General features: G+C 40.1%; 2 protein-coding genes across 5 annotated transcripts in view; one reads left to right on the plus strand and one right to left on the minus strand.

Annotated features, from left to right (window-relative positions):
- Positions 1-27,912, minus strand: part of PI4KA (phosphatidylinositol 4-kinase alpha) — a 94,742-nt gene that overhangs the window by 24,814 nt on the left and 42,016 nt on the right. For all 3 annotated transcript variants that reach the window (XM_032764720.2, XM_032764719.2, XM_032764721.2), the window contains 13 exons: positions 14,083-14,191; positions 13,269-13,405; positions 11,933-12,066; positions 10,221-10,303; positions 8,804-8,874; positions 8,576-8,700; positions 7,299-7,380; positions 6,135-6,218; positions 5,682-5,771; positions 4,201-4,320; positions 1,999-2,091; positions 1,403-1,559; positions 399-526 (listed from right to left, as the gene is read on the minus strand). In XM_032764720.2, the coding sequence (XP_032620611.1) occupies positions 399-526; positions 1,403-1,559; positions 1,999-2,091; positions 4,201-4,320; positions 5,682-5,771; positions 6,135-6,218; positions 7,299-7,380; positions 8,576-8,700; positions 8,804-8,874; positions 10,221-10,303; positions 11,933-12,066; positions 13,269-13,405; positions 14,083-14,191 (1,413 nt within the window). The remainder of the gene's footprint in view (positions 1-398; positions 527-1,402; positions 1,560-1,998; positions 2,092-4,200; positions 4,321-5,681; positions 5,772-6,134; positions 6,219-7,298; positions 7,381-8,575; positions 8,701-8,803; positions 8,875-10,220; positions 10,304-11,932; positions 12,067-13,268; positions 13,406-14,082; positions 14,192-27,912) is intronic.
- Positions 14,198-27,248, plus strand: SERPIND1 (serpin family D member 1). Of its 2 annotated transcripts, XM_032764722.2 has the most exons (5): positions 14,198-15,284; positions 17,533-18,422; positions 22,863-23,136; positions 25,008-25,152; positions 26,020-27,248. In XM_032764722.2, exons 2-5 carry the CDS (start codon positions 17,549-17,551, stop codon positions 26,209-26,211), a joined length of 1,485 nt encoding a protein of 494 aa, XP_032620613.1. In that variant the 5' UTR covers positions 14,198-15,284; positions 17,533-17,548; the 3' UTR covers positions 26,212-27,248. The 2 variants fall into 2 exon arrangements, with proteins under 2 accessions (XP_032620613.1, XP_074916028.1); XM_075059927.1 differs by lacking the exon at positions 14,198-15,284 and having other exon boundaries at positions 17,480-18,422.

The following is a 27,912-nucleotide window of genomic DNA, read 5'->3' on the forward strand; positions in this document are numbered from 1 at the left end:
AATTACATTGGTTTAAAAACCTAATTAAGTTAAACTGGTGCAATTTCTGTGTGCAGATAAGACATGAGCCTGAAGGTACATATCTAGAGTCCGTAATTAATGCTATATTGCCAGCACATCAAGCTTAATCATCCACATATTCTGAAAGTGAAAAAGCTTCTCAGCTGAACTGGCTGAAAGTACAGCAAGTGATGTGTAAATAAAATCCACCTCCAGCAGTACATCCGGAGAGTGAGATTATCCACGATAACATCAACTCATTAGCACACTGGGAAATCTTGACTCAAGAAATCAGTTGTATTTAACATGCCTATTTTGCACAGATTTATTTTAAATGAGATTTTACTCCTCTCTTTTTTCTTGAAGAAAAACCTAAATCACTGAATGAAGTTCCCTACCGGTACTTCTATTCCATTCTTAGCAGCAAGTAGCCACTCCCAGCAAGCAATTGCTGTTTCCATGCCATGTTCAGTAAACATTCGCAGGGGGCCCCAGCACAAGTGATGCAGGAGCTGAGGGTCACAGTCTGAAAACAAACATTCATACAGATTTCTTTGACAGAGAAAATAGGAAATAGTTTTCAAGTCAGCAGGAAATTGGTCTGCACAATTTGTGACAATCAACTCCAAACAAATAAAGTCTAGCTGTGACTTCAAGAGGTTTTCCCTGAATTAAATTTACTGGATAGAACACTGTTCTGCTTCAGTTTATACTCATTGGGTTTGTGTACAGTAATCCTCACTTAAAGTCATTCCGCTTAACATTGTTTCGTTGTTACATTGCTGATCAATTAGGGAGCATACTCATTTAAAAAGTTGTGCAATAATCCACTCTTACATTGTTTGGCTGCCCACTTTCTCCACAGCTGGCTTGCAGAGTTTTGGAGGCAGAAGGGAGGGGGGATGAGCAACGACTTGGTGCGTAGGCTTCCTCTCCCTCCCCTGACTCCCGGCAGCAAGGCAGCTGATTGCCCTGGGCAGAAGGGAGGGAGAGAAGCGAGGAGGTGCGCCTTCCTCCTCCCTCCCCTACCGGGCAATCAGCTGGCTTGGCATTTAGAAGGGAGGAGAAGGAGAGGGGAGGAGCCAGGACACAGCGAACAAAGTAAAGGGGGAGGAGGTGTGGGAGGAGAAGAGGCGGGTCAAGGGTGGGGGCTTGGGGTAAGGAGTGGAGTGGGCAGGCTGAAGGTTGAACCCCCAGCCTCTGGAACCTAACCCCCCCATTTACATTAACTCTTATGGGGAAACTGGATTCGCTTACATCATTTCACTTAAAGTCGCATTTTTCAGGAACATAACTACAATATTAAGTGAGGAGTTACTGGATATTGTATCTATAATTGTAGTTTAGCGCTAAGAGGATCAGCACTCAGAAGTAGAAAATAAAGTTCCATTTGTTTTATTACCTTTGCTACTTATTAGCATTGCAGTCAACATAAACATGGCCTGAGTGTAGCGTTCAGGCTGGCTTGGTTCTAGTGCATCATTTAGCTGCTTGATCATCAGTTTATTCAGGTCAGATACCCGACCTGTAGCATTTGAGAAATGAATCATTCCAGCCACCTGTAAAACATATTGCTTTGGTCAATGGTGATGAGAAAAATCTCTACATGGCTGACGTTGTTTTTTACTGTTTGGTACATGCTGGAATCTAGGTATATTCACAACTCAGCATGGAGATCCAATGCAGGCCTTGATTTTACATTTTGCTAACATTACTGAGTACACACAAAGAGGAGCGAGGGCTTTATTTACAATTGAAATATCAAAAAATCTTTACAAAACCAGAAGTGAAATGATGTCCTCAATGAGCTATATGTATTATGCCCTAAACCTAGAAAAGATGATTTCATCACAGTCCTTGTTTAGACATACAAGATGAAGCTTTCAAATGGAAGATTAAGTAGAATACAGCTATAACAGCAAAGAGGCAAGTACATGTTAGAAAAGCAACATGCCCACTTGGGGAACTCCATGAGTTCAGGAAAAATTCTATAGTTACCTCTCCGGCATAGCGATTGCGCAAGTTAAGAGAAGACATAAAGTTGGAGTAATCTTTCTTCACACAGGCTGGTCTCTCAGTTAGCTGGGTTGCCTGTAAACAACAGTTGTAATTGGTATCAACTGTTAATATACAAAAACTGTGTTATCCATATACGCTGTCTGGACTTCTAAACAGATCATCCATTCAGTGTCAAAAACTGAGAACACTAACAACTGGAATATTACCATGGCTACCAGAACACTATCAAAGAGCATATAGGTTGATCTCCCTAATACTGCATTACGCTGGCGTTAATGAACAAATAAATGAATCAGTGGTGACAAAGCTCCTTCCCCAACATTTGTCGCCACACAGGGCTTTGCTGGATCAGGAGTTCAGGTATAGGCTCTACCAAATTCACAGCCATGAAAAAACACATCAGGGAACATGAAATCTGGTCTCCCCCCCATGAAGTCTGTTTTTTTGTATGCTTTTACCCTATACTATACAGATTTCATACCATGCCACCCTTCTTCTGCACTGCTGCCTTCAACGCTGTGCAGCCCTACAGTGGTGGCTGCTGACTGAGGGCCCAGCTATGCATGCAGCAGCTGCCACTCTCTATCCGCCCTGGTCTGAAGATAGCACCACAAGCTGCAGCAGCAGCGTAGAAGTAAGGGTAGCAGTACCACACACACACCCCCCCACACACACACAATAACCTTGTGACACCCCCCCCACAACTCCTTTTGGGGTCAGGACCCCTACAATTACAACACCGTGAAATTTCAGATTTTAACAGCTAAAATCATGAAATTTACGATTTTTAAAATCCTATGACCATGAAATAGACCAAAATGGACTGTGAATTTGGCAGGGCCGTAGGTATATGGAAGAGCAGCATCCATGACGCTGTGACTCCTCTTCTGATGAAGAGTGGAAGTGTGGGAAAGGGGCAAGGAGCATGCAGAACCGTGGCTCAGCCCTCCTCGTATGCCAGCTTGCAGAGCTGTGCAAAGGAGGGAGCATTCTGCCTCTGACAATAGAATGTCATGTACTTACCGTCCCCCTACCTCTTTGCATAACACAAGGGCTCCTGAGAAACACGACTGAGTCACTACTCTGTTTGGGATCTCCTGTGGGAGCTCATTTGAGCCTCAACTCAGGACAAGTCTTGATACAGCCAAAATTTCAGAACTACAGTACTTGGTATTGCAATTTCAAAACAAATAAGCAAAAATATAATTACATCTCTATATTCCCCTTCTCAAAAGGGCCAAAATTCCTATGGATTACAAATCAGTGGGATTAGCTAGATGAAATCAGGCAAGGATCATTTAATTTCTATTTTAAAATCACCATCCTGATATTGAGTCTTAACAGAAAATCCACATGGCTCAGCAAGAACACTGAAAATCCAGCATTCAGCTAATAACACTCTTCTGCTGTCCTGCCTCGTGGCTTGCTTGGTTCACTGACAGGTAGATTAACTTGTGACAACTATTACATGCTTCGAATGTCATGCCTGTGTAATAACCAAGCAGTGAACCAAGGTCCAAAGTAATAAAACAAGAGATGAGGAAAAGATCATAAGCCTCTCTGATTAACAATGAAGTGGTTTTATTTTTATTTTGATATACTTAGATCATCATTAAAGGAAGAATTTCATGTATTGATTTGAAAAAGTATACCGTCAGAGTATAAACATCTAATGCAGCTTAACAGTACACGTGAAGAAGTGTAATGTAACAAAGTCCACATACGTATACGCACATGGGCAGTACCTGTCATCAATGGAAAACACGCAGTAAAAAAACATGTTTTGGGGTGGAAATGTAACATTCATTCAATGGGACTTGGCCAACCTTGTGCTGTTATTCTGGGAAGCATCATCATTTGCCTTTTCAGACATACAACCACAAGTAATCATATTAATGGAAATACTCTATCATTTAAAAATGACATATGTAATACTAAACCCTTGCGAAAAGTACATCAAAGACTTTAATATAGAGTTTTGTACTTAAAAGACAAGATTTACAGTTTAACTTGTTGTATCTCTTACCTCCCAACCATTCAAAGGAGGAAGAATACGGTTAGAAGACACAATCCCCTTCATTTCAAATCAAGGGATGTTCCAGAGTTGGCACCTGGTATGTTATTTGTGATATGCATGACTTAACGGCATATAGGATTACTTCGTTGATGTCTGATACTCACCCCCAGGGTGGTGTTTTGTCTGTTGTAGCCTGCAAAGTGCAGAATGCTTTCTGTAGCCATAGCCAGCCCGGTGTGCTGAGACAAGCCTGACACCCAATTCTGATGTTTGTTTAGGTATTCCTAAGAGACAAGGAATTAGATTCTTCTGAAGAGGACTGTAATTTTCAAGAGCAGCTAGCTCATTTCAAGTGTTACACATATTGAATTACCAAAAGATTTATTATACACACATCTGACAATCTATTTAGTTAGGTTTAGCCCTTGTTTTCCTTTCCAAATATTGCTCCCTCAGCACCAGGAAAGCAGGACTTTTGTTCCTAAGACATTAGGCCTTTTGAAAAATCTCATCCCAGAAACCTAAAATAAAAAGAGATTTTTCTTTCTTTTGTACAGGGGATAACGCAAATCTAATAGGGATCTAAAGTTTGAAGAAAAGATCATAATTTTGAAAACCAAGCACAAATGTTCTGCAAGAAGATGAATTTTAGACTCCATGTAAGATGAAGTGAGGTGGAAACACTAACTGTCTTGATCTGCTAGAAATGAGTGGACACTATTTTTTCAATCTTCTTCTTTTACAGGAGGGAATACAAATGTCACAGGTAGATCTGGAGTACTATAGACTATTCTTGAGCCTCTCCAGAAACTGCCACATCAGTGCTGAGGGAGGAAGAGAGGTAGCAGGAAGCAGGTTACTCTAGAAACTCTAACTTGCACTAAAGATTAACCCCTACCTCCCAGCACAGGGTTAACAGACATGTTATTTGGCTCCCGTGCTACCATGACTTCTTTTTGATTTTATCAAATATACCACAGCACATTTACTGGTACCCTACAAATGATAAATAATTAAAACTAAACTGTAATTGAGTAAATAAAGTACATTTCGTGACACATTCTCTGATTTGTGCAAACACATTCTGCAGCGCTCAACAAAGTCCTTACTTGCTAAGTCACAAAATTCAGTAGTTTACCAGTCTTGTAAGTTAGTATGATTCTACTGTATTTGAAAGAGAATTAAAAATCTGAGAAAACCTTCTCTCTCTAATAGCAAAGCAACAAAGATCTTGTGTTCTGATCACCAGCTGAGAATTTTAAAATACATGAACTTTTATGCACATTAGTCAGAACTTATCACTCTCATAACACTGAATCAGAGAGTAATTAAACCTACACAACATTCTCCATTCTTAACATAGAATCAAAGGTGAACAGAATGGTTGACATACTGAACATTAATTTGAATAACTTAGCAAAGATATTGTTTCAAGATTACTTTAGAAACAAAATTAAAATGATACTGATTTTAATGATGCTTCCATTATTGGGGGAAGGGGAGGGAAATATGAATCAGAATAGCCAAAAAGTTACAAAATAAGTATAAATGCATTTAGTCGAATGATACTGTTATTTCAAGGTATGTGAACTTTGTATTTTTCTGAGGATCATAAATTATTTCTTCACAAATTCAAGTTAGTTACCTGAAGGTGGGATTTTGTGACAGAAGGAGCCCATTTCATTGCTTCTTGAAGAATCATCCCACAGCGTGCAGCAAAGTCCTTCACTATACTCTAGGAAAAGTGCATTGACACACCAGTCAGCCAGCCAAGAATTCACAAACAGCATTGTGCTTACTGGCATAGCAAGCAACATTAAGGGCACCAGCAAGAGACAGTTCAAGAGACTTTTAATAACATTATGATACTGAAGGCTATTTACAAAATGTGTTCTGGGAGGCAGAGAACTGTTATGCTTAGTAAGGTGCAATTCTGAAGTAAGGTGAATTCAGAATGAACTTCAAATGTCTGGTAGCTAAATTACAGCCCACGAGCCTTACCTTAGAAGGCACCTTCAAAACAAGACTGTTCTGAGTGGCTGACTGAGACAAGTCAATTAAACTACTTTTTGCCACCAAATCAAGAGACACCACTTACCTCTCTGGATTCATATGTATCAGGGACAGTGATTCTGTACGGGGTGTCTGGAATGTCATAGTATGGTTGGTCCTTGTGAATGTCCTAAAATAAAGTAAGTTAAAGTCTCAATAAAAAGCAATTCACCCATGTCTGATGGACTTGTTCACTACAGGCTACGCTTTTTGCTTTGTTAAGTCAGTTTGCTAATGACACTATGTGATGGAGTAGGGGCTGTGTGTGTGGGGAACGGGAAAGCAGGGGATGTCTGTAGGTGAGGGACAGGTAGTCAGGTTGTAATGTGAGCCGGCAGGGGGGAGGGGGAGCTGCTGGGCGGAGGAGAAGGAAACAAAAGGGTTTTTTTCGGCCGGAGGAGGAGAGGCAGGACAGTTTGGGTTTGGGCTATGGGGAGGAATTCAGGGGATCCTAGCTGGGATCCAAGCACCCTGAATCCCCAGAAGGACTCAGTGGAGGGGTCCAGACTGTGCCTGCAAGCTCTGCTGTAACCTGTGTTCCTGCTGTCCAATAAACCTTCTGTTTTACTGGCTGGATAAAAGTCACTGTGGGTCCCAGGAAGAGGGGTGCAGGGCCAGACTCCGTGACACACTATCCATCCCATAAAGCAGATTCTTGCATTTTGGGTTTGTTTTCAACATGACCATAACTATAAACTATGTTATGGTTTAAAAAGAAACATGAGAAAATAAATAAAATAATACTTCTATAGCACTTTTCCTTCTTCAAAACACTTTACATACAATAATGCATTAATCCTAAATTAAAATAATCAAACAAGACTGCACACTTCTCACCTCACATAGGAATTCTGAGTTTGATTAATAATGTTTGAATCATATTTATGATCTTTGGATTTAAGGTGATTTCAGAAATGTAAGTTATTATGAAAGGTGTTTTTTCTTGGATATTACTGAGCAACTTGAAACTCTAAATAAGCAGATCTTCAGGCAAAACCATTATTGTGAAATGAATAATTTAACTCAAAGAAAAAAAAAGGGAGAACACTACACCACTTAGCCACTTCATTGCTGAATGATGTATAAGATATGTTTTGCAAACATACACCTTCAGTTATATCTGGTATCTCTGTTCCACTGTTATGAAAACTTTGGTCGATATACATGCCCTTTCTATCAGCAATAAAAGGGTTAATTAGAAAGTACTCACCGCACTAAGAGAGAGTGACAGTGTCTGGAGGATATCTAACATGGTCTTCAGCACAGTTCCACTCCACAGTAAATGAGGGAACCTAAAATAAAAGAAGTTCACACTGAATAGACAGAGGTGAAAAAAATTATGCCTTCACCAAAAGGCGCAGAAGATACACAAAAAGCAACGTATCTACGTGTAAACCTATACCGAACATAAGGAATTAAGCTGATCACGGCTCACAGCACATTGGAGTTGTCCAAAGCTCTCTTTGAAGGCAGACTCTAAGAGGGGAGATTTCCAAGGGCCTAGAGGCAATCGGGTACAGAACTCCCACTGAAAGTCAAGGCAATAACGTCAGGCTAGACTACTTCAGCTCTGTATCACCCAAGTGTGCCAAGGAGGAAAGGAAAGGGAACTAAAGAGCAGATTGCCATTTTAACCTACATTTTGTTTAGTTCTTGATTTTCGGTATTTTCTGTCACCACACATACTAACAGGTTTCAGAGTAGCAGCCGTGTTAGTCTGTATCCACAAAAAGAACAGGAGTACTTGTGGCACCTTAGAGACTATGCTGAAATAAATGTGTTAGGGCTGGTCTACACTACGGGGTAAAATCGATTTTAGATACGCAATTTCAGCTATGTGAATAACGTAGCTGAAGTCGAATATCTAAAATCGATTTACTCACTCGTCCTTACCGCGCGGGATCAATGTCCGCGGCTCGCCATGTCGATTCCGGAACTCCGTTGGGGTTGGTGGAGTTCCGGAATCGATATAAGCGCGCTCAGGGATCGATATATCCAGTCTAGATTAGACGCGATATATCGATCCCTGAGCAATCGATTTTAACGTGCCGATACGGCGCGTAGTCTAGACGTGGCTTTAGTCTCTAAGGTGCCACAAGTACTCCTGTTCTTTTCACACATACTAAATGCACTATACACTACTGGCCAGCAGAGGGCACTGATGGCTTTGTAGAATTACAGTATGATAAAGCAGAGTATATTTTTGCATTTATTTAATTTCTGCGACATGATCATCTTGCATGGATACTAGAAAGAGGATTGCAATAGTAACTAAGCAAGGATTTCAGAACCAGGATAACATTTTCATAGCCCTCTAGACCTTTTTTATTCATCAGAAATTTTCATCTTTGCTATACACGAAATGACTGTTCAACAGAACTGGCAGTCATGACATCTAAATGAATGCCCTAGTCAATTGCTTTCTTCTTCTTCATAACCCAGTAGTCAGGGTGAAAAAGGTAATATTGCAGGGATGTCTATACTCACTTATCTACAAGACCAGATAAGTATTTGTCTGCAACCCTCCTGATTCTCTTGTGAATGTGGTTAAAATTCACTAGTAGAAAGTGAGCATGTCTCTCCAGCTCCTCTTCATTCTCTTTAGTTTTGGCCTAGATGTTCCAACGAGAAGCATGACACATTTGTGTTTTTAAAAAGATTTTCACAAAATGAACACACACTTTACACTGTCGTTCTCCTTCCCACATAGCTTACTTTATCAGCCATCATTGTAAGGAAAGCGTCAAACACCTTATCTGCAACAGCTATCACACACTGCATCATCCCTGGAGAAGAATCAAGAGAAATGTTGTGCTCTGTTATAAGAAATAAATTTTCCTTGGATACTGCACCATTAACAGTTAAACATGTTTATTTGGACTCAGCCAACACTGAATCAAGCTGCTTTACCATTCTAAATAGTATCAGCGGGTGGCCATGTTAGTCTGATTTCACAAAAACAACAAGGAGTCTAGTGGCACCTTAAAGACTAACAGATTTATTTGGGCATAAGCTTTTGTGGGTAAAAAACCACTTCTTCAGATGCATGGAGTGAAAATTACAGATGCAGGCATTATATAGTGACACATGAAGAGAAGGGAGTTACCTCACAAGTGGAGAGCCACTTATTCTAAACAGTGTTCATTCCAGCAAGAGCAAGGTTTTTTTTTTAAAGCTGAAAATAAGCCATCACCAGTTGAAAGTAGCATTTCAGTTCTTATATGCCATAGCTCTGCAGAATAGTCACTTTGTTTATCAATAGAATATCTCAAATTAAAACATGAATAGTTTAGCTATTTGGTAAAAGTGATTTCTACGGGTTATACTGTAATTTAATAGGGGGCATTTATACTCAAGGGACTCTTCCTACATATTTACTACCTTACACTTGCTGCAGTTCTATGTAATCCAGATGAAATGACAGGTACATTTCTCAGTGGGGGCTGGGGAGGAAGCGTAATTGCAATCACATTTGCATACTAAATTAGAGCTATTAATAATCCCACAACAAAGTGTTGATGGGACTAAGTATCAACTTCAGGAGTTTCTGAAAAAAGCACTTGGGCAGAGTTGCCGCAAAACCTCACTCTGAATACAAATGTTTGGCAATGGTTTTGATTCAATGGGCTACCTAAAACAAGCTGAGAACCAGAGAATAGTTCCATAAACTGCAATCAAACCTCTTTATGCATATAGTGACAAGTGACCATAATGCTGTTTCATCAGTGAAATGTTCATGGAGAAGACTGTCCTATCTGATTTAGTCCTCTTCCCCTCATGGTTTTCAGCTAGTATCAGCTGCTCGCATAAACTTTAAGCAAATAAAAAAATATCCAACACAATTTGTAGGAAATTTGACTGAAACACTGAGTATACCTACTCCATATGGCTATATTTACCAGGACGTATCCCCCTGAGTATGCACATACTGCACTGACTCAAGTAAAAACTTAATGACCAAACTACTCTAAACAAAGGTGACTAGAAATTCTCTAAGGCTTTGTCTATCCTGGCAACTGAACAATGATGCAGGTTCACTTAAAACTGACCTAATTCCGTTAATTTTGTTCTAAAAGATACTAGCCAAACAAATTTTACTTTCTCAGGTAGCATATAGCCTAGGTAAGCTTACCAGATTTGTCTTTTTGAATAGCTTTATCCTCAAAATAGCAAAACATCACTTGGAAGCGATCTTGGTCTGTTGAACGTAATACCCTAGGAGGATAATAATTTAACACATCTCACAAAACTAAACATGCCTCATCCCTACAATGCAGCAATTCTCAAACTTTACCAACCCAAGGACCCCCATTTTGATTTAAAATTTTTCAGGGACCCCCAAGCCTCCCTGCTCAGCCCTTGCCCTGCCCCCTTCCCCGAGTTCCCACTTGAGCCGCAACCTCTCTCTGAGGCCTCGTCCCCGCTCACCCCATTCTCCCTCCTTCCATTACTCACTCTCCCACGCCCTCATTCACTTTCACCAGGCTTGGGCAGGGAGTTTTGGTGCTGGAGGGGATGCAGGCTCTGGAGGGAGTTCGGGTGTGGGCTCTGAGAGGGAGTTTGGGTGGAAGAGGGAGTCTGATGTGGGCTCTGGGCTGGGATGTGGGGTGCTCCCGGCCAATAGGAGCTGTGGAGTTGGTGCTCAGGGTGAGGCAGCACACGGATACCCCCTGCCCCCACCCGTGGCTGCAGGGATGTGTCAGTGGCTTCCGGGCGTGGTGTGGAGCCATGGCAATTAGGAAGCCTGCCTTAGCCCTGCTGAGCCACCAGATTTTTAGTGTTCAGGAAGCACTGGGAGGAAGCGGGGAGGAATTGAGGGAGAGAGGGGGAGGAGTCAATCAGCAGGGCCCACAGACACCTTGGGATACCCTTGGGGACCCCAGTTTAAGAAACATTGCTATAATATATATCCACACATCAAGAAACTAAATTACAGTAAGATTTAACACCTGAGCATTTGGGTCTGTTTTCAGTTAACAAGGGTTTAGGGAAAACATTTTTTGCTACTAGGTAAAAAATTCGCATTGCTGTTAAAAGTGGAAAAACTTGCATAAAGTTCACCAATTTAGTGAGTTATTTCTGGTGTATTTCTACAAACAAACAGTGACCCCACTCTTCTTTACTTGCTGCATTTGCTCAATATGGCAATGCCTACCAGTATTTAAAAGACTACTTACAATACGTCTGAAAGGCTTTTGTGACTAAAAATATTTGTCTTTATTGTTTAATGCCAAACAGGCATACAACTTAGCGGTTGTTCCCACCTTCTCCAGTAAGAGCCCTCTTTAGCTCTCACCCACACTCATTCTTTGATAGCAGTCATTAGGAATTTTGTATCAATTTTGCCAGTGTCCATTCCTGTATATTTTTATTTGCAATGCCGAAATGCACCAGTCAAGAGCAACAATTGTATATTGCATCTACTGATTCCACAACCATGATAACTATGAAGCATCATGGATGAGATTCTGTGATATGCCTCCAAGAGGTTTAGCACAGGACTCATAGTTCAGCGAAGAGGGAGCTGAGGATGTTTCAAACTTGCAAGAGGTTCCTCGAAAAACAGCATTATGGCTGTCTTCATTGTTCCTGCACCAGGAGTTTGGGGCTTTGGGGATCGCTTTATGTCACTGCAGACCTTTGGCCTGCCATAAAGGGGCCTGGGCAGAGATAAAGATTACACTCCATGGGTGAAATCCTGGCCCCACTAAAGTCAATTACAAAACTCCCATTGACTCAAACAGAATCAGAATTTCACCCTATGTTGTCCAAGTCTGACTGAAGAGTTCATGAAATGCCAAAAACCAAAGATTACAAAACCAACCTGCAGTAATAAAAATATACCTCATGTACTCTAGACGGTAAACAGACAGTAGATAGGTAGACATGGCGAAGTCCAGCTTATTGATCAGAGCAGACACTTCTGGAGGAGGATCCAAGAGATTTATGATGGTGCTCCGTAACTCATTCAGTTCAGCCTAAATATAAGCAACTTTAGAATAAGAAGAGATAGCCAACGTGGTGGCACTGTCTTTATTTGCATTCTGAAAAGGTTTAATTTAGGTTACACTACGGATTATACCATGCCCTTAAAAAGAAAAAGCCTTCACACTGTCATTTGCATCCAAGTAAAGAAGAGAGAAAAAAGGCACATAACACTTATTTGTCGCACAGTGAAGTACTGGAATAGTGCATACGATGCATTAGTGTGGCAGCAAGAAACATCAGTGCTCTTACTCAGAAGAGGTCAAGTTCAAGAAATACAGCTCACAGTTCATTAAAAGTGAGGGATAAACTGTCTGCTGGAGTAACGAATTAAGTTATATCAGCAAAGAATTTGGCTCTCAGTTTTACATTTGTCATTCATCCTTGACTTTATCATCTTACATTGTAAACCTGGGGGCCCCGCTCAGCCTGTTGTCTGCCTGGATGGACGGAACCCTGGGCCGGCAGCAGGGCTGGTGGCCAGAACGCCAGACAGGCAGCAGGCTGAGTTGCTCAGCCCACTGCCAGTCTGGGGTTCCAGCCACCCATCTGCACATCCCGCTGCCAGTCTGGGGTTCCAGCCGCCGGCTCCTGTAAATGTAAAATGTATTACTGGCATGCGAAACCTTAAATTACCGCGAATAAATGAAGACTTGGCACACCACTTCTGAAAGGTTGCCAACCCCGGTTGTAAACAATAACACACGTTTTTCTGTTACAGTCTATCATGAAAATACAGGGAGAGAAAAGTGGACAAGTACCAAGCCATAGGAAATCGCAAAAGATGAAGGCTCAGCTGGGAGCCACTTTAATAGAGAGAACTACAGAATGTCATTTTATTCCAAAACCAAATTCATCCCATCATTGTTCTGCAGATTTCATCTGCCAGACACAAAAGGAGAAAACACAAAATTATCATTAGGTTTCCCTTCCCACAAAGACCTGATTTCTGTATTTAGCCAATAGAGGATTGTTGCTGCTAACAAAAACACACTTGTACTTCTTAATACTCTTGCTTTTTGTTCTGTTAAGTCATGCACAGCTTACAGGATGCAGCAGTGCATTTGAAGAGCTGTTATTTAATGAAGGGAGTCAGTGAAAACATTATATTGCTGTTCTAAACAGCATATACTGGTTACTATCCAATATATTATTTAAAGCCTGAAGGAGCATAATGGAAGAAACTGTTTCTTACAGAAGTCACAGTGTCATTTTTCATGGCAGAGTTGTACTGAAGGACAGATCGAAGAGGTTCTTTGCTGGGAAACGTAAGTAGTGGAGACTTAGTGGCTATCTCACATACCCCTTCATACCATTCTTCTGGCCAAAGACCTGTAGTAGAAATTTGGAGGGGCATGGAGGGAAGAGAAAGACAAACCATGTATAGGAGAAACATCCTAATATACTCCCATTATATTGTGTCAACTGATCTGGCTACTACAGAAACCTAACATTAGTTTAGTGATTTATCTACTGATCCTCAGCTGGTTATCGCCAACCTATATTAAGATTCAATCCGCGAAAATAAGTATCACCAAGTTTTGTGCTACCTCTTTAAACCATCTTCTCACACATTCAGGTATGTACATTCAAACTAATGGCCCACTTTCCAAGCACGTAACAAACCTGTTCAGACTGCTGCAGATGAAGCCTCTCAATGTATAAGCAGTTTCTACTTTGCCTGTGTGTCATCCCTGACCCTCCCATGCTAGATTACAGCCATCACACACTTATATTTTCACATAGAGTCCATTTGTGAACTGAGGATGTAAACAATAATAAATTGTACATTTCTGTAGTCTAGTACTCGGCAAAGTACAGCACTTTGGACACAATGCAATCTGTCATCAGAAGAGTGCCTGGTAAGACACCTGCCTTGTGGTCCATTCCCAGTTACCCCTGGTCCTTTCTAGATCTCTACAGTCTGTGCTAAACAGCTGATTTGCAAACTAAATAAACCTAAGTCTACCGGAACATCAATACATCTTTCCCACTGGACGTTTTACTACCTGATCCCTCTACAGCAAATCCCATAAGCACCGAATACAGCCAAAAGTCACGGAAGAGCTTCTGTAACCTGGGTTTGGCCTCCTTGATGGGCGGCAAACGTCTGGTGAGCTAACATGAGAAGGAGAAAATAATTAGGGGATTTCAATATTTAATCACTTATTAAGAATCACTCAATACAGCCTCATATTCTGATGTTATTTTAGCATTTCAGAATTTAGTTTCTCCATCTGTTTCAATATATTAATAAAAATCATGTAGTTACTGTTAAAAATACTGAGATTGTAAGAATAGTCATTTGATTGTGTTGCACTGCCTTAGCAATACTAATTTTCAAAGCTGATTAAATAACATCTCACTTTCTGCTACAGACGAAATACTGTAGCGCTATAGACTAACTATAAAACAAAATATAATTTGGAGTTGCAGAACATGTGACCTGAGGATTAAATGCAGATTCTGATCACCACCTCCTGTAAGCTGTAAGGTGAGGACAATGCTGTTCAACTTACTTTATTGCTGATTAACTTGAACAAGCAGCGATTTCTATTCATCTATCAAAGTATTACTAAAATTGTTTATCATTATTTGTTTTGTAGTAGTAGCTAGGAGACCCAATCAGGGATCAAGCACTACACACATTCCCACAGTCCCCCCAAAAATGGTCCTTGCCTCAGGGAACTTACAATCTAAGAAGAGACAAGACCAACAGGTGGATACAACAAACAGATAGAGAGAAGAAAGTCACCATGAAAATTATGACCAGTGTAATGAACAGCAGTCACTTTTGAGTGACTGACTTTGAAACCTTAATCATATTATTTTAACTTTGTTTTGTGTGTGTCATATGTATATATACAGTGCACAGCTACAGAAAGAACTACCTAGTTACATCATCCAAAAGTATACACATTCTTGCACACAATTTTTGAGGAAAATCTTTCACATCCTGCAAGCCCACCGACACAGAGCAAAAGCAAGAAAGCACTCCACAAAACCATAAAAACCTCAACAAATCACTTGGCAGAGACTACTAAGCAAGTAGAGGGGTTTTGGCTGACAAGACAAATTGAGCAGTGTTTGATTTAGAGCCTGTTTACTTTGGGAGATATACAATTTACTAGCATCAAAGTTCAGATTTAAACTCAGCAATTCGCTTTATTCTAGCTATTCAACGTATTCCTCTCTACACAGTGGCTTGGAGGTAAGGAACATTACTATCATTTCAGCTGGATTTGAAATTTTAAAAATATATATTTCAGTAGTGGGGGAGAATGCTTTGCCCATTATAAAATGAGGGTAAACAATACATTAGTCTATGGAAAAGGTGAGAATATAAAACTAGGAACCACAGACAGCATTGTCTTTCATTAGTGATTATTGCACAGAAGTGGTTTGCCAGAGAAGTACCTTAATCTCTAACAAGTACGGAACAAAAACGTAGCAGCCAGTCACTTTAAAAATAATGATAATAAAAAGGTGAGCGATTAGGACAACGATATTTCACTCACTATTTAGCACAGGTTTTGGTACTGTTCTGTTACAAGTCCTTAAGGATCAAATAATGTTCGGTTTCAATCTAGAATATTCATCTCAAATGGTTTTAAGGTTCCCAATGCAAAGATAATTAATTTTCATTCTTCATGTACATCAACAGACAGGAAAAGGAGAGACTGATATATTACCTGGATGCTACAAAAAATGTTAGAATATTTCTCTTCCCACCTCCCTCTTAGTTCTCTATTTCATTGTTTAAGAACAGCTTTACATTCTCTTAGAAAACTTCTTCCAAGGGTTCCCCCCACCCCCACTCCTTGTTTTGTTTTTTAAACATTTTGTCTGTTTTAGATAAGGGTCTTTGAAAGTCAAACTCAGGATTTCTAAACCAGTTTCCCATGGTTACACAAATTACCTCAGATTTTGTTAAAATTAATTCTCTCTCTTGTTCCAGTTAGGATTTCTTTTAGTTAAAGGTAAATGTTTAGAACCTGCAGTGTAGGACAGTACCATTGAATGCCACTATTTCAAACTGCTTTCACTCCTTACTGTCATAGAATAGCATATTATCAAATCCTTGCATTCCATCCTTAGTTGATATCACAGCAGTGAATTACAGCTTTTGCATGTATTTTAGATCACTAACCAAGACAATCAATATGATCATGTGCTTAAATATCTAGAGACTGTTTCTGGGAGCTGTGGGTACCCAGCATCTTCACAAGCCAGGTCTCTAGTCTCTTCACACAATATGTAAGCCCAGCTCTTGATTTTAAAGCCATAAGGCCAAATTCTACCCTTTGCGACATTCATGCTACTCAGTGGGATCAACAGGAGTTGCATGCGTATAACCGAGGAACAATCCTCCATAAGAAAAACAGGTTCTACAAAAGCACCTTCCCTGAGGAAGTAACTGAGGCTACTTTCATTTCAATTTGACCCTAAACCCTTCTTTCTAAGAAAAACACTGGCAATTCTAGTAATTACAAAAGCTATTGCTGCTCTAGTTTTAATTAGAGATCCCACCTTTGGAAAAGGAGCATCATATATTGTATAATCCTACACAAAAATCAAATAAATAATAGATACAATGCCCAGAAAACCAAAAATTAAAACCAAACAATTCCCTCAAAAATCTAGGCAAAAAAAAAAAAAAAAAAAAAAAAAAAAAAAAAAAAAAAAAAAAAAAAAAGGTAAATGATTAAGTAGACTGGAACCGAAAAGCCTACACAATTAAGGAACCAAGCACCTCAATATGGCCCTGACTGGGCAGAGTCACACGCATGTCCCAAGTATACGAATCTCAGTAAATAAAGTGCATGTGTCTTGTGGGATTGTGCTATATCCATAGATCTCCTTCATTCCAGCCTCATTCAATTTCATCCTTTCAAAGAAACTGCTCGTAAAAATTGCATTTGGTTTATGTTTAAAGTATGTTTTACAAATATAAAGCATTTGTCTGTCTGTCTTTTCTTTGCATCTCTCTGATGTGCTCTAAACTAATGATTTCCTACTAAATTCAAGCATTTGGAAACTTTTGTCCATCAGACTTCAGCCTTTTTAATGGTTTTTTAAATACACATACTCTTACAGCTTAAAGCTTTATAAAATACAAGAGACCTGGGCATTTTAGTAGATGGCTAAGTGTGTGTAAAACAAGTTGGAAAGCAATAACACTTTCTCCAGTGACAGAAATCAACTGCTGTTTAACTAAACTTGAAGGTCTCAGACCAGGATAGGTCCAGGCTTGAGATATTATATGAGCATGAATTCATTATACTAGGCATCACTAAAATGGAAAGGCTATCACACACCAAAAAAATCATTGTAGGAGCCAGCCAACTGTTCAATGTAGGACTCAACATTAAATTAAACAACCTACTGAAGAAAAGGGCAACCTCTTAAAAAACTCAGGTACTATATGGTTTCTCACTATGATATATTGTGTCTTCCAGCTTCTGACCTGTCACAATGAAGCTCCTATTTCATTTGTTTGTTCTCTCTTTCATCATAAGATCTGCATTTTGTGGGATCAAAGACTTTAATAAGCACTTTGAAAGTGTTAATCAAGCTGTAAATCCTCATGCGCCCCATGAAAATGAAACCCATGATATGCCTAATTTTCCACCAGAGTTCCATAAGGAAAATACTATAACCAATGACTTGATTGCTGAGGAAGAAGAGGAGGAAGACTATCTAGACTGGGAAAAGATACTTGATGAGGATTATTATGGTGACATAATTGATGCTTCTCCATATCCCTATACGGTTGCTGAAATTCCGCAAGGAAATATTCTTGAGCTATTCCATGGTAAAACCAGAATCCAGCGTCTCAACATCCTCAATGCAAACTTTGGCTTCAACCTTTATCGGAGTCTGAAGGACAGAGCCAATTCTTCAGATAACATTCTGATGGCTCCTGTTGGTATTTCCACTGCAATGGCTATGATTTCATTAGGGCTGAAGGGACAAACACACCAGGAAGTATTCTCTGTTCTAGGCTTCAGAGACTTCATTAACGCCAGTTCCAAGTATGAGATTATGACAATTCACAACCTCTTCCGTAAACTAACTCACCGGCTCTTCAGACGCAATTTTGGTTACACACTGCGATCGGTGAATGATCTTTATATTCGGAAGCAATTTTCTATTATGGACGATTTCAGAAACAACACGAAAAATTATTACTTTGCTGAGGCTCAGTCATCTGACTTCTCAGATCCTGCCTTCATCACTAAAACCAACGAGCACATCTCGAAACTGACCAAAGGATTAATAAAAGAAGCTCTGGTGAACATCAACCCCACAACACTGATGATGATTCTCAACTGTATTTACTTTAAAGGTAAAAAAAAATCATAATTTCACTTTTCAGCAATGGGTTAATTTATGTTTTACAGCACATATCAACCTGAGGAACCAAGAATGGTTCCTAGACCCTAGACCAGTGCTTCTCAAAGCTGATCTGCCGCTTGTTCAGGGAAAGCCCCTGGTGATCTGGGCCAGTTTGTTTAACTGCCGCGTCCGCAGGTTCAGCTGATCACGGCTCTCACTGGCCGCGGTTCGCCGTCCCAGGCCAATGGGGGCTATGGGAAGCGGCACAGGCCGAGGGACATGCTGGCCGCTCCTTCCCACAGACCCCACTGGCCTGGAACGGCGAACTGCAGCCAGTGGGAGCCGCGATCAGCTGAACCTGCGGATGCGGCAGGTAAACAAACTGGCCTGGACTGCCAGGGGCTTTCCCTGAACCAGCGGCGGACCAGCTTTGAGAAGCATTGCCCTAGACTACAACTTAGGCCACAATAATTGATTTTATTTCATAGTCCCACTGGGTACTAAGAATTTGTTACTACTACAATGGATCATGATCCCACTGCGTTAGGCACTTTACAAACACAGAACAAAAAGACGGTCCCTGCCCCAAGGAGCTTACAATCCAAATACAATACAAAGAGACAATCGATGGATACAAACAATAACCTCAGGAAAAACAGTCACAGCTGAGGGACTCTATGCAAAATTATTCTTGCAGGAAGGATCACTGCAGTGTGTGTTATAAGGAAACGGTCAAATTCATTCCTACTGTAAGAAGGTGCAATTCCACTAACTTCAGAGGAGATACAGCTGGGTTGAATTCAGTCCAACACATTTATAAAGAGGTTTAAAGTATTCAGAATCTAGAGAATCAGCCAAGGTCAAAGACTCTGAGCTTAACATATACACAGCGTGATCGGTACCCAGAGTCTATTCAAGGGCCTGACAACAGTTATTAGCTTAACAAAAGTGGTCTTCTAATAAAAAGGTAGAGCAGAACAGCATTCATAACAGCATTCGTTCGACTGGGATACTTTGGGTGAACAAGTGGGTGTGGTTTTGTAAGGTGGTCTCTTGTAAGGTTTTTAATTATGGGTAGAGCTGGTAGTGCTGCCTGGAGTTAAACTGCCTGAAACATCACATTATAAGACATTGTTTTCAGTTTCTGATAACTTTCAGCCCAAACAGTTAAAGTCTGGCAAATATGCCGATTTGCCCATGTTAAAAATACTGGGACTGATGCAGGGGAGGGGCAGAGAAGGAAGAGAATGGTATGAAGAACCTGGGAAGAGGGTCTGGGAATGGGTGGGAAAGACTAAGATTAGATGGGGAGGAGGGAAGGGAGGAAGAGACTGGGGTAAATGGCCAGCGGGGAAAGAGACAGGAATGAGGCAAGGAGTCAGTGGAGACAGACAGGACTTATCACTCCCATCCTACTCTCTTTACATGGGTGCCTATATAGTGGGAAACTGACTAAGTTGCTACACAGCTGGTTTTTAAACCCCTTTAGAAGGTGTAGCAGAAGTCTGGGGCTATTTCTGAGACCTCTTTCTTAAGCCCTATGCTGAAGTGTGTGCATTCACACTCCAGCCCTTTAGCGAACCCACCATCCTGTATTAGGTCAGCAAGTTATCAAGCCTTTGCTAGAATGAGTCTTAGGGTACGTCTACACTGCACGATTATTTCGAATTAGCTTAAACCGATATTACAAAACAGATCTAATAAAATCGGTTTAGCGCGTCCACAGTGGGATCCCGAAATCGATTGTTTGCGTCCATGGTCCAAAGCTACCATCGATTTCAGGAGCGGTGCACTGTGGGTAGCTGTTCCTCAGCTATCCCATAGTTCCCACTTCCGTGTTGAGAGCACAGTGCCTGATGGGGCAGAAAACACTGCCCCGGGTGGTGCTGGGTACAGCCTCACCCCTCCCTTTGTGAAGGCAGCAGACAACCCTTTGGCGCCTTTTTCGCGGAGTGCATTGAGCAAACGCCATAGCACAGCAATCTTTCCCTTTTTTTTTTCACGTGGTGGTGGGGGGAAATAAACTGAGGAGCTGTTCCCTGAACCACGCCAGACACTGTGTTTGAACCTACAGACATTGGGAGCTCAGCCAAGAATGCAAATAATTTTCAGAGACTGCTGTGGACTGTGGGATAGCTGGAGTCCTCAGTACCCCCTCCCTCCCTTCATGAGCGTCCATTTGAGTCTCTGGCTTCCCGTTACGCTTGTCACACAGCGCTGTGTATCCTGGAGTTTTTTATTCAAACGCTTTGGCATTTCGTGTTCTGTAACGGAGCTGGATACAACAGATTTGTCTCCCCATACAGCGATCAGACCTAGTATCTCCCGTACGGTCTATGCTGGAGCTCTTTTTCGATTTCAAACTGCATCGCCAGCCGTGCTGATCAGAGCTCCACGCTGGGCAAGCAGGAAATGTAATTCAAAAGTTCGCGGGGCTTTTCCTGTTTACCTGCCCGCTGCATCCGAGTTCAGATTGCTGTCCAGAGCGGTCAGTGCTGCACTCTGGGATGCCGCCCGGAGGCCAATAACGTCGATTTCCGTCCACATGAACCCTAATCCGAGTTATCACTATCGAATTTAGCGCTACTCCTCTCGTTTGGGAGGAGTTCCGAAATCGATTTAAGGAGCCGTTTAACTCGATATTAATGACGACGTCGTGTGAACGGATACAGCGTTAAATCGGTATATCGGCCATTAAACCGATTTAAAGTCGCAGTGTAGACCTGGCCTTAGGGTTAGCACACTACTTCCCTTTGACATCCCCTCATCCTTTAAAAAATAATCTGAAAAAAAATCTTCATCCTCCCAAAAGGTGATTTTTTATTTTAAATCTAACTCCTACTGGCTCAATACTTCCTGTTTCTTCCCCTCTGAGACCCATCCACCTCAAGGACATTTTTTTTTTTTAATTGAACTGTATTGCAGCTTCTTTCATACAATTTTTGTTGTCTTAAAATATTCCAAAACGTTAGACATTCTATAACTATGGTACAAACCCACACATGGGGAGGAGCTACAGAAAAAGGTTTTAGTATAAATATTAGAACACAAAACTTAAATAATGACGCCTGTTGCGCAATGCATTATTACTCTGCAGATAAAAATTAAGCATGCAGTCCTAGGTTCTCTCTGGCACATGACTACACACTTTGGGATGAAACGTGAGGCATCTGATCCTCTCCACATTACTAGCCAACCAAAAGCCATCACAATGGCAGATTTATCCAAGCCTTTCTAGGTGAAGATCAAAGGTGACAGACAGACTTTCTTAATCAAATGGGACGCATGTTATAGAAAATGTGTTTAGCGTGCAGAATTGCAGGAATGAAATTAAGATACCAAATTCCTAACGCTGCCCACAATTACAGGGTTATTAAAAAGGTTATACAGTCCTCCATGCACTTACTGTTGCGCTCTACACTCATTTGCTCACTTACATCTAATATCCCTGATTTTAAAAGGAAATGCCAACAGCCAAAATAAAATAAACATAATATATAAAATTCTAACTGTGCACGTCCATCTACAAAGAAATAAGGCTAACTCCTTCCAGAGCCATCATTATGAACACATTACATTAAAAAGGCAGATAATCAACTACATTCTTTTAATGTAGCATCTTCACTGGACTATTAATGCATACTTGACACCCTTAGAGTGTCTTCACGCAGCCCTGATCCAAATCCCATGAACCTCAATAGAAAGACTTCCTCTGACTTTAACGGGAGTTGGATCAGGTCCTTTGGGTCTGATCCTGCCAGTGCTGAACTTCCTCAGCTTCACTAGAGTCAAGAGTGAGCAGCACCTCACAGAACTGGGTAGTCTACTCCCAGCGATGGTCCGGGCAGTGGGAGATTTGTTTAAACGTTTTCAGTTGAATGAAGTCAAAGCTTTGATATACAAAACATAAATGTTTTGTTTCACATGGAAATTAAAATTTAGCTGTATTTAGTTACGCTGATGAGACAGCATAATATAAGATGAATTTTAAATTTGAGCAGAATTACACTGATCTGCAAACATCAACAGCAGATCTTTTAAATCTTGTAATCTGCACAACTCCTCAGAGAATTATGTTTTCTCACAGGTATCTTTGAAATGATTTCCACTTTATATTTTAGAGTGATTTATGAGACCAGCATGTGCATTAGAACTCCTTTAAATGTGTACAGCAAAGTCAGACAAACATCTAACTGGTCATGTACACACACTTGCAAATCATGTGCTTACATTTTTAAGTGTTTATGTTTTGAAAAACAGCCCTTTACATCTAAGTTGCCACAATGAATTCCCTCTTAATCCAGCCACAACTTAAAATGTTCGCCAGGCTACATTTTGCAATGATATTTGCAAACAAGTCTTCATCACTAAAATTATATTTTAACATCTTTCATTTACAAACTATAATTATCTATAGAAATAAGGATGAGGTCTTCTGCTATATTAACAGGAACTTGGGAAAACAAGTTTCCAGTGGAAATGACAAACAAACGGACCTTCCGACTGAATGAAAAAGAAACAATAAAGGTTCCTATGATGCAGACCAAAGGAAACTTCCTGGCTGCTGCAGACCATGAGCTAGACTGTGGTGTGCTCCGGCTGCCGTACGTGGGGAACATCAGCATGCTGATTGTGCTTCCAAACAAACTATCTGGCATGAAAGCACTGGAGAAGCAACTGACTCCTCAGGTGGTGGAGAAATGGCAAAACAGCATGACAAACAGGTAAAATAAATCTTGTCAAACAAGCTTGATATAGTTTCTTAAATTGACAAAAGTAACAGTGTTGACATAATAGATTTCCGGAAAATATTTAACTTAGTACTGCACTACATTTAGGTTTAAAAAACTTAGCACTATTCAAAATCAATGCCATCTATATTAAATAGATTAAAACCTGGTTAAATGTCAGATCTCAAAGAATAATTGTAAGGGGGAAAATCATCCAGGGGGAGAATTCCCAGTGGGATCCCACAAGGATCTGTTCTTGACCCAATGCTATTCAATCTCTTTATCAGTGATCCGGAAGAAAACAAAATAGTAGATGACAGAGTTTACAAATTACATAAGAATTGGTGTGTGATAAATAATACCGACAAATGTATTCTACAGAATTATCTGGTTCACACACTAAGCTGGGTTCACTTGAACAATATGCATTTTACTATAATTAAATGCAAGGTTATACATCTAGCAACCAACAATGTAGGTCATAGTTACAGGAAGGGGGGACTATTTTCGAAAGCAGTGACCTAGAAAATGACTTGGGAGTCATAACAGATAAGCCACTGAACATAAATTTGTAGTGCTTTGTGGTGGGTAAGAAAGCAAGTATGATACTTCGATGTATAAGCAGGGGAATGTAGAGTAGAGCTGAGCTTGTACAGTATGTTACCACCATATAAAACATTAGTGAGACCATTACCGGAACATTGTGTCCATTTTTGGTGTTGACGCTTCATAAAGATGTTGACAAAATGGAAAGCATTCGGAAGGGACACAAGAATGACCTGCCCTACAAGAAACTCAATCTGTTTAGCTTAAAGAGAAGGTCAAGAAGTGATCTGATTGCAGTCTATAGCTACCTATATGGAGAGGTTTCCGATTGCAGACAGCTCTTCAATCTAGTGGACAAAGGCATATATGAGATTCAGTGGTGGAGAGCTCAAACTGGACAAGTTCAGAGTAGAAAAGAGGCACATTTTTTCCACAATGAGGGTAATTAATCATTGGAACAACCTACCTAGAGATGTGGTGGATTCTACATCGCTTGATGTCTTTAAAGCAAGACTAGATGTCTTTCTAAAAGATACTGTCTAGCTCAGAGGTTCTCAAACTTCACCATGACCCTCTTCTGACAATAAAAATGACTACATGACCCCAAGAGGTGCGACTGAAGCCTGAGCCTGCCATAGCCTCACCACTCCAGGGAGGGGGGGGGAAGACCAAGACCCACTGCCCTCTAGCTTTGGCTTCAGCCTCAGGTGCAGGGGCTCGGGCTTTGGCCCTGCGCCCCAGCAAGTCTAAGCCAGTCCCCCGACCTTGGAGTCCCAACCCACAGTTTGGGAACCACTAGTCTAGCTCATCCATAAGTAACGGGCTTGATGCAGGAATAACTTGGCAAAACTCTATGTTCTGTGTTATGTGGGAGGTCAGACTAGATGATCACAATGTTTCCTTCTGGCCTTATAATCTATGAATAAACAATGAACTCTATCTTTTTTAAAAAACAAATACCTCTGTTGTATGTATTTGGCAAACCTCTAATCTATTGTGCCAGGCAGTTCCATAACAGATAGGTATTATAAGCATATGCAACTATGTCATCTGAACAGGACTATGTACTGTAGAAATACAATTGATGTTAAGCCTTTTAAGTATTATAAGCATGTAATACATTAATAGTTTTTTTTACCTTAGATTTAGAGAAAACTGTTTAAACAGACCTTTTAGAAAGTTAAGCCTGGGAGAACAGAGAGCAGGGCTCCTGTATATGTCAGTGTCATGCCTGCTTGATAAGAAGGGAATTGACATGCATATTTAAGGGATGGGATGTATATTTCTCTAAGACCTTTAATGTTTCTGCTTCTTACTAGAACAAGAGAGGTAGTTCTGCCTAAATTTAAGCTGGAGAAGAGCTATGACCTGACTGATTATTTGAAATCCATGGGAATAGAGACACTGTTTGACAACAATGGCGACTATTCTGGAATATCAGATGATAAAGTCATCATTGATATGGTAATTTTCCCCCTTGTACACTCATTTTTCCTACTTATTAATTCCTGTCACCTGAAGTGTGTCAACAAAGCACAACAATTCACAGCTTAGTCACGCAAGTATCAATATTCCTGCCTCTCCTGGAACATAGGGGGTCTGTTTTTCCATACATAGGGAAAGACCAGTGGCTCTCAATCTTCCCAGACTATTGTACCCCTTTCAGGAGTCAAATTTGCCTTGAATACACCCCAAGTTTCACCTCACTTAAAAACTACTTGCATACAAAATCAGACATAAGAATACAAAAGTGTCAGAGCACACTGTTACTGAAAAAATGCTTCCTTTCTCATTTTTACCATATTATTATAAAATGAATCAATTGGAATATAAATAGTGTACTTACATTTCAGTGTATAGTATATAGAGTAGTACAAACAAGTCAGTCTGTGTGAAATTTTAGTTTGTACTGACTTCGATAGTGCTTTTTACGTAGCCTATAGTAAAACTAGACAAAATACCTAGATGAGCTGAGGTAGCACCTGGAAGACTTGTGTGTACCCCTGCGGGTAAACATGCCCCTGGTTGAGAACCAGTGGTGGTAGACTATATACATTATGAAGGTTATGCCTTTAAATCTCTGGCAGGGGTTAAGTCATGACCAGTCAGGAAAGGGTATTTGCCAAAGTCAGGAGGACTGATGCAACATAGGAACTATCAGTGAAAACACAAGAAAGCCATGTGCAGGATAGAAAAGATGTGATGCTGTAATTAAAGTTCACCATTCTTTCAGCAAATTAATTCTAGTGCAATTCAGTTAAGACAAAATACTTTAAGATTTCAAAAAGTCTAACCAAAGGGATTCTGCATTTTCTGTCCCATTTTTTACAGTTCAATCACCAAGGCAAAATTACTGTGAACGAGGAAGGTACAGAAGCTGCAGCTGTGACCACGGTAGGGTTCATGCCCCTTTCCACCCAGATTCGTTTCGTCGTTGACCGCCCCTTTCTGTTTCTCATCTACGAGCATCGCACCAACTGCCTGCTGTTCATGGGCAGAGTAGCCAACCCCAGCAAGTTTTAAAAACAGAGGAGTGCTCTCATATCCAGGTTGTATGATTACATTTTAGTATAGCTATTTCTGAAAGGAAGTTTTTACTTATCACATTAGTCAGAGGTTACTGTCATTACACATGACTCACCATTTATCAGTGGAAAATGCAATATATACAAGACTATTCATGTATATATATATCTATATATATATGAATGGACTCACAGCAGTAGATGATTTGACTGCAATTTATAAAGATTAATGCCAGGCACTGATATATCTGTATTAAAATCTCATAAAGTAACCTACACAGTGTTATATTCAATGTATTGAACTTAACCAGCAAATAAAACATTAGACCAGGATTTTTAAAAGCGGATGTCTACAGTTAATTTCTTAAATCTGTATTTAGACACTTACAAACAGGCAGGCCTAAGAAAGTGCTGAACGCCTTGCAGTTCTGGTACCTAAACATAGAATTAGAGATCTAACTTGAGGTACCCGTTTTGAAAAACTTGCCCTCAGAGCCTGATTCTGCCCTCTGATATCTCATAGGCCAAATTCAGCCTAGAGAAAACTGGCACAATTCCCAGGGAAGTCCCAGTCAAACCCAGCAGCAATCTAAATGGAGGTATAAATAGTGAAGTAGAGAAACTTGTACTGATTTCACATTCAACAGGTTTATAAAACATGAAACTCACAAACCAAAGAGGCAGAAAAGAGGGACTGTAGGAAAAGTAAGGTACCATTAAGTCTGGTTTTGATTTCATACCAGTTCTACATTGGCAGGGCGCCAATGATTTCAATACAGTCACACCTGATTTCCAGTGTGAAGTCAGAGTCAGGCCAAATGGGTAATTTATACCACTGTAAACTGTCACCAAATTTAGCCAATTGTGTATAGACACACATCTGTGGGGGGTATAAGGTCCATAACACAGCTTATATACAAAAAGGCTTTTATATAAATAAGTAGACAGGGAAAAACTCCCTCCCCTACATACCCTCAATACCTGAAGTCTTACATTTTCTAACACATTTTATTTTCTCCATTTTTTTTTTATATAGAAAAGGTTTACATAAACAAAGCATTTAGGCAGAAAATAGGGGCTCTAAAGCTAACCTCATGCTCAGTCTAATGCACTTTAGTGTGAAAAACTTGATAAAAATAATTAACTACTGGTAACTTTTTCAGGTTTTACAGTAGGAACATAAACACTGTCTAATTATTCTCATCATCCACGTAGACACAATGTACTTCCATGCTAAAATGCTACTGTTTGACAGGAGGAACAAATTTACACTTTTTCTATGAACTGTCAAGATAAGTACACTGACAACACATGTATTCACATTTCAAACCTTCCCTTTTCTCTGTGCCTTCTAAAGAATTCATATTGCAGTCTCACAAGTTTACTGCATTATTTGGAATATCTAATATTATACAAAATCTAAATGTTTTCAATATTAAACTTGCCTTTGCATATTTTCTTTGGCAGCATAAGAGAAAAAACAAACAATAGTACTTTCATGGATTTACAAGTCTTTAATGAAGTCTTTAAAATGCAATTTGGAGTTGATCCTGTTTTGCTTTTATACAGTATGTGTCATTTTCAATTTTGTGCCCAACCATAAATGAAGCTGTTTAAACATTCAAGTAAATGAAACATACCTATTGTATAGGAAATAGCATGGTGAAGAGCTGATATCAAATAATTATTCAACTTAATA

This window comes from Chelonoidis abingdonii, chromosome 22, assembly GCF_003597395.2.
Source record: "Chelonoidis abingdonii isolate Lonesome George chromosome 22, CheloAbing_2.0, whole genome shotgun sequence".
Classification (NCBI taxonomy): domain Eukaryota; kingdom Metazoa; phylum Chordata; order Testudines; family Testudinidae; genus Chelonoidis; species Chelonoidis abingdonii.

What these genes read in the sequence shown, in the direction of transcription:
- SERPIND1 (XM_032764722.2), top strand. Translation starts at nt 17,549, where the DNA reads ATGAAGCTCCTATTTCATTTGTTTGTTCTCTCTTTCATCATAAGATCT. An exon ending in CAAAACAGCATGACAAACAG is followed by an intron (nt 23,137 to 25,007) that starts GTAAAATAAATC and finishes GCTTCTTACTAG; the next exon opens with AACAAGAGAGGTAGTTCTGC. An exon ending in ATAAAGTCATCATTGATATG is followed by an intron (nt 25,153 to 26,019) that starts GTAATTTTCCCC and finishes CATTTTTTACAG; the next exon opens with TTCAATCACCAAGGCAAAAT.